Source organism: Cucurbita moschata, unplaced genomic scaffold, assembly GCF_002738365.1.
Source record: "Cucurbita moschata cultivar Rifu unplaced genomic scaffold, Cmos_1.0 Cmo_Scf00010, whole genome shotgun sequence".
NCBI classification, from domain to species: Eukaryota; Viridiplantae; Streptophyta; class Magnoliopsida; order Cucurbitales; family Cucurbitaceae; genus Cucurbita; species Cucurbita moschata.
In genome coordinates, this window is record NW_019268526.1 from 4,577,875 (window position 1) to 4,589,105 (window position 11,231).

The window sequence follows — 11,231 nt, forward strand, 5'->3', positions numbered from 1 at the left end:
CTTGATATACCATATAAATGGCATGACAATGTCTATAAGCTTTTGTGGTTTTACTTTTGATTTCTTTAAAAGGCTTCGATATTGTTCAATTTAAGCATAAATTTTCATGATTTTTCTTTTTATTTTCTCGAAATAATTCGTTTCAATGGAGATAGTATTTTTTACACTTATGATCTTCCTAATTAAATATTTTTATTTTTAGGAAGCTCAAGCCATCCGAAACTTAAACCATAAGTTTTATAAACGACTCTCCAAGTTCCGTACAAAAGAAAGCTAGGAAAGCGCCGACCTATGCATGAAGTAACTACTTTAGAGGAGGCATACATAAAAGCACACTTGAGGCTTCCATGAAATAAGCATAAGCACCACCATGAGTTATGCGTGATTCAGTGATTGGCACTCAAGGTATAAGAGGCTCCAACCAGACAAGCCAACCAGGCAGCTTGGTGAGGATGAAGGAGCTTGTGAAATGTTTCAGGAAGCTCAAGGAAATCTTGGTGTCCTCACACCGTAAGAAAGGCGAAGAACACGAGACGTCAGCTTCACCTCCATGTGCCATTTTCTGTGAAGACCTCTTCCTGCCATCGAAAAGGAAAAAGTGTTACCGTGCAGCTAACGATGATGTCGATCGCGATCCTTTCGTTGCAGCACAGAGTCACTTCAGTCTCAGGCCAAACATCTATATTTGAGAGATAGAGGTCAGTTGCTTCATGAATGAAAGATGCTGCTGGTTTAGCTCTTATTTCCTATGTTATAAGCATCGAGTTTAGAGGCTCTTTTATCTTAATGAAATCCAAGTTCCTATTATATCATCGTTCAAACGGCGGATCCATGGAGCTACTATAACATCAATCTCATTGAAGTCGAAAAAAGACCTATTTTGAGCATGTTCGTTTCCTCTAATACGTTCATGACATTGAACTAACAAAACATGAATGGTTCAATTTGATTCACGACAATACTTTATGTAATTTAAATGCGAGTTAAATAAGATAGGAACCAAAAACGAGGACAAAGATGAAGAATGTATTCACCATCGCAGTCCTTGAAACTAGTGTGGGGAGTAAACACAATTTTACATCCCTACCACTGTTATACAGCTCAAAACAAAAATTACCCCATTGACACTCGTGCCAACGAAACTAATCTTCCTTCCAAAATCCCAAAATTGTGACTAATGATGTCGATGTACGTGAAACTTCACAAGTTATTTGATCACAATTTTATGAAACTATTGAAAACAAAATGAAAACTTATAACGTTGAATAAGTTTCAAAGTATTGAAAAATGAATTCGCATTTCCTATCTATTTTCAATTGATAAGAGAAGAATGAGATTTACCGCTGAACAGCTAGCTCCCTGATGTTCTTGTGCTGCAGCATCTTTTGGAGTTTTGTTCCGTATTTTGGCTGCCACTTTCTTGCACCCCAGGTTTGCCCGATGATCTCTTAAATGGAAAGTTCAGCTCTTTAGGTTTTAGCCTCGTGAGAAATTGCCATCTGGGTTGTATCTCCCCTAGCAACTTCATCTGCTCTCTTCTCAATTGCTTGCTCGCATGCCGTTTTCCACCTCGCCATCCCAAGCAATATCTGCACAATCGAATCAGAAAATCACAACTTTAGAGAATCGAGCATGGATAATAAACGTTCAGATAGTAGTGTATTGAAGTTCAGAATTAGATGATAGAGCTATAAAGTAATGAAAATAGAAAACTATACAAGTAACAACTACCGGTGATCATCACATCATTCGGAGGATACAGGATTTTTCAGCATTTTATCGGCCCCAAATAATGGAACTAAACATCCAAGAGAGTTTGAAGTCCACGCGAAAATGAAAACGATAGCATCATTAAAAGGAATTAGAAAACAGAATCAGACCCAATAATTAAGGTAGTTCCAGCATTCGCAAAGCAGGCAGGCACGCTGATATGTCCAGGATTAACCACCTTTGCAAGTTCAGAATGCTCAAGTTGATGTGTGTTTCTCATCTGCCATGAACAAAAACGAAGAATGAGAATCTAACCACTATTAGTGTAGGGAGATGACATAACGAGAGCGCTCAAGTGCAAAAGAAAGAGGGGGCATAGGAGTAGCAGTACAAAAATCTGTTAAGCCTTGGATGATGGATATGTTAGATTAGGACTTGAAGAGGAGGCCCATATGGAAACAAGCTGTTAAACTTCCAAGAGAAAGAAGATTGACCCAATCAAAGGGGCGATAAAATCTCTTGACAAGATCAAAAATTTCTCGGCTAAAGGAGCTCTCTTTGTCTAATTTGTAGTCTTTACCCAGTGATCTTTCTTATTTGTGACTCTATAATGCATTCTCCTACTGTTTGACTCTTCCAAAGCCATTTCTTTTCCTTTTTCATCTTTAGAAAATCAGGGGCAGGGTCAACGATCACTCACGTCTCCTTTCAAACTTTTAGTGCTTAAAATGAAGCAAACATGCATATACTGAAGGAAAAATGGACGCAGAAAGTGCTGGGACGGTTGCGCTTAGTTGCCATTAAATTCTTTGAAACAAAAGAGAACAAAATTGAAAAGGATTCAAATGAAAAGTCATGGCTATGCAATTATGGCTGGATTACATTCAAATAAATAAAATGATTGACACGAAGATGCTTACAGCTTCCTCAATAGATTCGAGCCGTCTGTCAACTTGGATGTTATGATAGTGGCGTAAAGAGTACCCTGCAGCAAAATCAATGAAACTTTAACTTCTGCTAAACTCTTAAGCATACAATCAACACACAATTTATTGACTCCAACAAACAAAACCCAATAGTTCGTCCTAATGTTTCACATTGATCCTCAACTTAAGATATCAATCCTTCCTCATTCATTTTATTTAGATTTGGAATAGAATGTAAACCAAACGCATTGCTTAACAAAAAATTCCAAAGTGTATCCATACAACTTCCAGTTTATAGGGAGTAAGAGCTACAATATCATAGTAAAACAAATAAGCAATATACGTATCAAAAGAATATGAGTTGAGTAGAATGAATTCATCGTAACCTAACTCTCGGTCTCTTAAGCCTACTGATTCTTTAACAGTACAACGATAATCAAATGCAAAACTTAAACGAAAACCTACAAGAAAACTCACCAAACCAGGCAGTTGCAACTGAAGCAATGGAAGTCCCTACTGTAAAAACCACCCTGTGCCTTTCGAATACATTCTAAAAACACGCAAGATCAAAGCCACAATGTAAACAATGGAGAACATAGGGCTTGATAACATTACATCTTTCAGATACAATTAAACAGAAACGCTCGATGAAAACGATTATACTTCAAACAGCATCCAGAATACCGAGTTTCTATAACCTACAAACAATACCGAAATCAAAATCCGAAAATTCAGTCACCTTGGTGGAATAGAAAGTATCCTGAACGGCCGTCCATGAATTGACGGCCTTCCTCTTCAACCTAGCTGCTGAAATCGAGCTTACAATCGAAATTCCTGAGGCCTTTATTCTCTGCATAGTGGTCGAGATTTGATTTCCAGATTGAATACTCAGGATTTTGACGATTTCCTCCCAATAATTCGAGGAGACTTCGATGCTCCAATGCTTTCTTTCTTCCTCTACAAGTAACCAATTCCCGGTCTGCCAAAAGTTGAAACTTGTTGAAGTTTTGGGCCAAATAGCAAGGTTAAATTAAAATTTTAATCTTTAAACATATAAATTATTTTAAAATTCCAATTTAATTTATAATAAGTTTTTAAATTTTTGATTTTATATATAATAAATCTACAAATTTTTAATATACTATTTAAAGTTTAGGCACCATTAACGTAACCTACTTATGCCAAATTAATACCCTAAATTATAATTGGCCGTCTTTTCGAACTTAAGAAACCTATTATACATCAAATTAAGGGTAAATAGATAAAGAATATGTTTAAACTTTGTATTTAATCTAAAAACGACCCTAAATTTTCAAAAGTCTGAAAAATATCTTTTAACTTTAAAAAAAAAATCTAAAAATTACTTTTATGCTAGTTTTGGATTAAATCACCTTTTTCGAAAATACTCTTAAACTTTCAAAAATAAAAAATAAAAAATATCTTTACCATTAGTATTATGTTTAAAAAACGCCCATTAAATTTTAAAAGTAGCAGTAACATTTTTACCTTAAAAACGTTCAAAAGAATTCTTATTATCAATATATAAATGAAAACTCTTTATTGGCACCTCATAGGTATATCCAAAATTTTTTTATGTTACTTTTGAAAATTTGAGTATTTTTGAAACGTGGTACTATCGGTAAAGATATTTATTATTATTATTATTATTATTATTATTATAAGTTTAAGAGTATTAATGAAACTTGTATTTTAAAATTAAAAGGTATTTAAAAAAAATCAAAATTCAAGAGTATTTTTAAAAAAAATTAATTATACACTAACCTCAAATAATATTTTAAAACTAAATTCAAAATTCAAAATTGAGAAAGAGAGTTGAAAGACAATATAAAATCCAAAAGAAAAGAAAAAGAAGAATGAGAAGGATAACATAGTTAGGTGGTAGGAAGAATGGTCACCAAACAGTCAGAATTGAAACAAATTGGTGGATGGAAGAGAGAGCGGAATCATTGGTGTGGCTTTGAAGGAAAGATGGAAAGCACCACCCGCCATCGCCCATGTGTCACGGTTATATTTGACCAAAGCGCGATAGATGCTTCAGCCATGTTATCTATGATTACATATCCGTTACAAACTCTCTTTTACTTACTTTCATATTAGATAGGTCTTTATTGTTATTGTTGTGTCAATACGAGGGTGTGGGACATGATTAGTTATCAATTCTTCATACCCGATTACCTACTCATTTTCAACGCATTTACTCGCTCACGTTTTCTAAAGCACTTCTCACAAACATGACCCTAAACTTGAACATATGCCAATGTTGTCCACAAAGTCCAAATTTCTTACGACAATCATATTAGTTATATTAGAACAAGTGATCATAATTGCTAAAATCGAGAGGTTTCAAAGTAAAGAAAAAGGAAAAGTGAAGAAAATCATACCACCTGCCTGATAGTCATTGGCTGGGCCTTCCTTTCAAATCAATCTCAAAGATTTTGTTCAATTTTTCACTCCTCTTCATTTTTCTATATTAAATAACAAATTTAACCACAAGCTCATAATACAATACAAGGTTGAATGTAGCAAGTTATGATTTACTCTATTCATAATGCAATATATTTCACCTCTAAAGAAAGGAAACACGAAAAAAAGAGCTAACAGAGATGGATGATGGCTATAAATTATACGAGCATGGGCCGACCATCCTCACCTGAGAGACCAATATGATTATGTTCACACCAAACCCACCATGAAAATCATGAACAGATGCAAACAAAACGTGTAACTTTAGGGAAATTGGCTAAACAAAACCCTTTGAATCAGTTTTTAACCCTTTTGAATCATTTAGGTTTGCAAGCACATGGCATTGGGAAGGAAAGCAGCTGGTGAAGGCCTCTGCCTAAAGCGGGGGGAAGCTCGGGAAGGGTGCCCCCGCCTCTATTGGGTTTTGGGCATATTGAGATCAGAATCGAGCATATCACATGTGCCAATAAATGTTTCTTATCAAAAACAAAAACCCTAAATGCCCATCTCCCCCAATTCAATATTTGCAAACCCAAATAGCATGAACACTCAATGTTCTAGTCTTCCAACAAATTTTCAGATCAAACAAACTTTGAACAATGCAATTCAAATAGATATGAAAAGAACCAGAGATGGGTAAGAAAAGTTTCATGGCGATTAGAACACTGCAGATTCTTTAAATTAGATGGGTAAATATTTGTACAGTAGTAAGGATTTCATGATGTGAATCGGATCAAGAAACGAAAATCCCAGATACACAGCAGCTTAAACGATGCTAAAAAGCTTCAATGATCTGACAACAATATATAGCCCATGGTCGTCGAAGGGAACCCAGTTCTTCTAATAAGTCTAACAACAAAGTAGGGATCGACAGACAACAGGGGAGAGAGGGTGGAGGGCGGCGACCAAATTCTCTTCAACTTACCACCATATTTGAAAATTTTCAGTTATAGTGTTTTTCCCGAGAAAATAAGATAGAAAAAACAGAAGAAATGTGGAAGAAGAAAGAAAAACGAGGAGGATTTTTAAACCACGATGATATAAAGCAAGATCGGCGCATCACTCATCAGAGGCATAAAGCAGTAGCTTGAAGATCGTCACCTGTTAAATCCACGACGTCCATGGGAGGCGGTAAGTTAAGATCGAAGGGCAAGGCTCGACGGAAAGAAGCGAGCACACAGACCTCATCATCATCAACAACCGAGGAGGACGAATCACAGTCGCTATGGCAGTCGTCCGGCGAAACTGGCTGCACCGGCCTCCGGCGAACCATAGACAGCGACGACAAAGGGTTAGAAATCCGCGGTCCACTAAACGACTCCACGGTGGAACTCAAACTGCTCGACGTAGGCCTATTAGCCTGAACACACTCAATCTTGGCACCATAACCGTTCGAATCGTGCAAATCTGGCGGCGATTGGTAGAACGGAATTTGTTGTTGAATGGAAATCGTGGATGGATGTAGAGGGAAGTTAGTTTTGGCCTTGGCTCCACGGAGGGTCCGAGCAGCATTATCGTAGGCCCGAGCAGCCTCTTCAGCTGAATCAAAGGTACCGAGCCAAACCCTAGTTTTCTTCCAGGGATCTCTGATCTCAGCGGCGTATCTGCCCCAAGGACGCTTCCGAACGCCTCTGTATCGTATCTCTTTGACAGGATTTTCAGGATGAACTGTCAATTTTGGTAGTTCTGTAGCTGTAAATGGATCTGAGGGTCTGCCTCGCCGCATGGATGAAAGCGGAAAATCTTCGAACCGAAATAAGACAAGGGGATCAAGAAAAAAAAAATGGCCGGAGATGGTAGATTGTCAAGAGGAAAAAAGGAATCGTTAAGCTCGGGAAGATGACTACCACATCCTTCGAAATCCGACTGTCAATTTTGGATCTCCATTTTTGTCTCTGGTTTTTCTTCTTCTTCTTCAACCTCTAGGGTCCGTTTTATCTCTCCTCTCTCTCTCAGCGATGAGAGTTTCAGAGATCCGGGTCCGGGTTCACTGGTTCGTGTAATTTTTATTTTTAAAAAAAAATAATAATTCAAGAAATTTAATTTAATGTAATTTAATTTCTTTAAAAAAAAAACATTTGACGAAATGACCAAAATACCCTTAATTCTGACAGCACATATACATATCGGTCCTATACGTACACTCGAGAAATAACCTATAATAATATCGTAAATAGTTTTTATATCTTTTTCATCCTATCCCTCGATAAAAACACCTATTTCTTTTCTTTTTTTTTAATAATAGAGTTTTTACATCTTTTAAAAAAAAACTTTTGACCATAAATTTAATTTTTAAATAAATTAATCAATAATATATAAAATATCTCTGAAACTAAGGTGAGAAAAACATTATTTATTTGTATTTCAAAATCATAGAGTACCGTTTTTAAGAATATATTTGAATATTTATATATATATATATATATAAATTAAAATGTTAAAAGGGTAAAAAAGGTAAAAATAAAATGCTGAGAATAAAGTTTGAATAGTGGTGGTATAGTAATAATATTTAGGTGGATAGGTTATGGTAATAACACGTGGCAGTAGTAAGCAATGGAAGTGTGGGCCCCCACAAAGTGGGCTTGAGCAAAATTAGGCTTACTGTCTTATTAAGCGGGTTTTCTTCCACTATATGGTCGTCGTGTCCTTCAAGATCTTTTCTTTTTTATTACATAATTGACTTTATGCTTTTTTCTCTCTTTCTTTTTTATTATTTGGAATAATAAAAAAAAAAACAAATTTCTTTTTTAAAATTCTTGTTTGAATTTAAAGTTTTTAAGCACAAGCAACACAATAAAAAGATGTTGCTTGAACAATGGACGACAACTAAGTCTCTTTTTTTTTTTTTTTTTTTCTTCTTCTTCTTCATTTTAAGAATTTAAGCTTCAAATTAAAGTTGCCTTTTTTTTTCAATTTTATTTAATGTTATTTTTAGATATCTTTTCTTTTTCCAAAATAAATGTAATAAATCCTCTTGTACGTTCCATTCCAGGCTCCCCTCGACATTTTAAAAGTGTCTGATAAATGAGGTTTCTACACCCGGGTAAGAAATGGTTCATTCCCCTATCCAATCGCGTGAGATTTGTCAATATTTTAAACTGTGTCTGATAAGAAGAATAGATTTCCACATTGTTGTAAGAAATGTTTCCTTCCCGTCTATAGCCTTGTGAGATCTCACAAATCCGTTGGACAGGGAAACAAAACATTTCTTACTCTGTTATAAAACATTTGAATTATGCTAATGATCGGACTTGAAATTTTATCAGTATCTGAATTATGCTCAAAAAGCTAATTCAAGTTAATTTCCTATAAACGGCTGTTATAAAACAGTTCACGTTCCGTTTCAATGGGAAAATAAAACCGAGCACATAACAACCTATCTTTACAAACAAAAAACTACAAGATCGCTTATTTCATTTTGGGGTGACGAGGTAATCATACCATTGGAGCCTTTTTTTTTTCTTCATATTTTTAATGGAGGTCGGCAAAAAAAAAAAGTTCTAATCAATCAGATTTTCTTAATCCTAAAATAAAATAATTTTAAAAAAATAATACATTTCACGTATTAATGGATTTTAAAGGGCGAATTATTTAATTGATTTTTTAAGAAACATTATATTAATTAAATATTATTACGATACAATTAAAGTTGATAATTCAATTATCTTCCTAATATTTGGTTGGAGTTAAAAGTAAACACGGTAGGTAACATGTGATAACTTTCTTACTATTGGGGGACATTTTAAAAGGAAAAATGATATTTAAATAATGTTATTTACCATTGTTGGTTTGTTAACATTGTGAAATAATATATTTTACAAATTTTAATAACCAATTTTCCATTTGAATTTATGAGTTTAAAGAGGACCTTTAAATGTAAAATAGAAAAAACAAACAGTTTTTTTAACATAAATTTTAATTAATAAAATTATATATATATATATATATATATATATATATATATATATATATAAAGAAAGCAACTCCCCATTCTCGAGCAAATATAGCCCATCTTGATGACGAATTCCACGATAACAAGAAAGAGAAATGAATCGTTCGATGTCGGCTCGTTCTCCCCTCTTCAATTCCCAATGAACAATATGATCTTGACCTATCATTTGTTCAATTGAACTCGATTATTGAAATTGCCCAGGATACCATTTTTTAGTTTAGTTTGATTGCTCGAGTTTGCACATACTACATCGTCTAACTCTTTGATTTGAGGCATTTGGTGTTCAAGTTCATAATAAAAGCCCGGAAATGAAAATATGAACTTTGTTTGGGGTATTTTAAAGTCTCGGAACAGATCGTCAATGGTTAGGAAGTCTGAAAATTAAAAAAAAAAAAAAAAAAAAAAAAACTTCTACTTGAGACGGTCCAAACTCTTACCATAGAGAACTTTCCACAATGGGTGAAAGGGGAAGCAATATTGCATGGAGGTAGAAAACCTACGTGAACTTTTTTTACTAGAGAAGAAATAATGACGATATGTGGAAAATAAGCATCGGATAACTGTATGTCAATAATTACAATAATACAGAAGATTCAAGTACAAGTTAATAAAATTCTATAATAATAGTAACTTTATCGGATAAAAATAATAAAAATGCTAAAATTTTAAAACAAACTCAATTAAAAAAAATATTCAATCAATTTTAATACTATTTTAATTAAGAAAATCTTAGAGAATAATTTAAAAAATAATAGTTACTCCTATCTAATGAACCTCGAATATTATGCTTGATTATTAAAAGGTGGGTCAACCCGATCTAAGCCCAAACAATGGTTCAAGCCCATTGGACTCGACCCTGAACCGAGCTTTAATCTTCACATTTTATGATTGGTCAGATTAAGTAGAGTCGATGTTGAAGATGAGGACCGATGAAGTGTGTTGAGCAACACCATACCCTTTAAAATTTTATTTTACAAATCATCTCATATATGGAAGAGTATTGAAAGGGTTGGAAGATTTAAAAATATGTAAGATAAAATATAAAATTTATAAATATTTTTATTAATTTAGCGTAAGAAAGACTCTAACCGGGTGAAAAAACTGGGCGGGTTGGCCCAAAACGAAAACGACCCGGATGCGAGAGACAGAACCCACAAAATGAACCGACAGCTACAGATGCCATCTGTCGACAGAGAATCCAACAGACGGTGGCCACGTGTCAGAGGGAATTCCTTGTCCACAAGTTCGTTCGGACCCCGTAGAGGGTCTGGAGTGGGCCCACCGCGACTGGGTTTCTCCAACGCGCAACGGACAGCGTGAGTGCCGTTTTCCTGGGCCCCGCTCTCCCCTTCATAAATTCGATGACGTTCATTTAATACAAATTCACATTTTTGAAAAAAAAAAAATCATTTAAAATCGAAATTATCTCACAGTCAGAGTAAAGTCTCATTTTTTTTTTTTATTTAAGCATTATATTTTTTAAATATTTGTGTTGAATTAAATTTATTAATTTTAAATATGGAGTTTGAAAAACGTGTCTTCTTTTAGTGGAAAACATCTGGATTTGCCGTCGAATATACAGCTGGTAAATTAGATTCCCAATTTTAGAATAGACATAATAAATCAAAATAAAAATAAAAATAAAAATGTGACAATTAAATTTTTAATTATTATTTCTTTTTCCAATTCCAATAATTCGAATAATTTGATAACATGCTAACATTTATAAATAAATAAATAAACATATATATATAGTTGAACATTACTGGTTAGAGTTTGTTTTTTTTACACGTTGGTTTATTTTTAAGGGGTGTTTAATTAATCTTGGACAATAAATAAATAAAGAAATAAAGGGTTATTAGCATAAAATAATTGTTGGAGGGTGAGATGCCACGTGGAGGGGAGTGATAGGAGGGGAGATGGGGAATAGGGAAAAGAGGTTAAAGTGGGGGCCATGGAATCCAAAGGGCAGATATTGGTGAAGGGTTCCCCACATGAATTGTGTACGGAGATCTCTGCCTCTTCCTTTCAACACATATATTAAATTCCCCAACTAATTATTTAAACCTTACCAACTAAATTCAATTTTTACTCTCATTTAATTGGATCTTATGCTTACATAAATCTTTAAATTTTCACTTTTTTTTTTTTTTTTTTAT

The 11,231-nt window shown here is 34.2% G+C and overlaps 2 protein-coding genes across 4 annotated transcripts; both read right to left on the minus strand.

Moving 5' to 3' along the window:
* Positions 1–239: 239 nt before the first annotated feature.
* Positions 240–5,626, minus strand: LOC111448941. Of its 3 annotated transcripts, none has more exons than XM_023088735.1 (7): positions 5,042–5,626; positions 3,376–3,615; positions 3,114–3,186; positions 2,631–2,695; positions 1,881–1,990; positions 1,342–1,589; positions 240–679 (listed from the first exon to the last, which is right to left on the minus strand). In XM_023088735.1, the coding sequence occupies exons 1-6, from the start codon at positions 5,054–5,056 to the stop codon at positions 1,352–1,354; spliced, it is 741 nt and encodes a 246-aa protein (XP_022944503.1). In that variant the 5' UTR covers positions 5,057–5,626; the 3' UTR covers positions 240–679; positions 1,342–1,351. The 3 variants fall into 3 exon arrangements, with proteins under 3 accessions (XP_022944503.1, XP_022944502.1, XP_022944501.1); XM_023088734.1 differs by having other exon boundaries at positions 240–578; positions 5,039–5,626; XM_023088733.1 differs by having other exon boundaries at positions 5,039–5,626.
* A 149-nt stretch (positions 5,627–5,775) lies between these two features.
* LOC111448942 (ethylene-responsive transcription factor 3-like) lies at positions 5,776–7,119 on the minus strand. Its single transcript, XM_023088736.1, has one exon. It carries the CDS (start codon positions 6,844–6,846, stop codon positions 6,187–6,189), a length of 660 nt encoding a protein of 219 aa, XP_022944504.1. The 5' UTR covers positions 6,847–7,119; the 3' UTR covers positions 5,776–6,186.
* Positions 7,120–11,231: the final 4,112 nt, after the last annotated feature.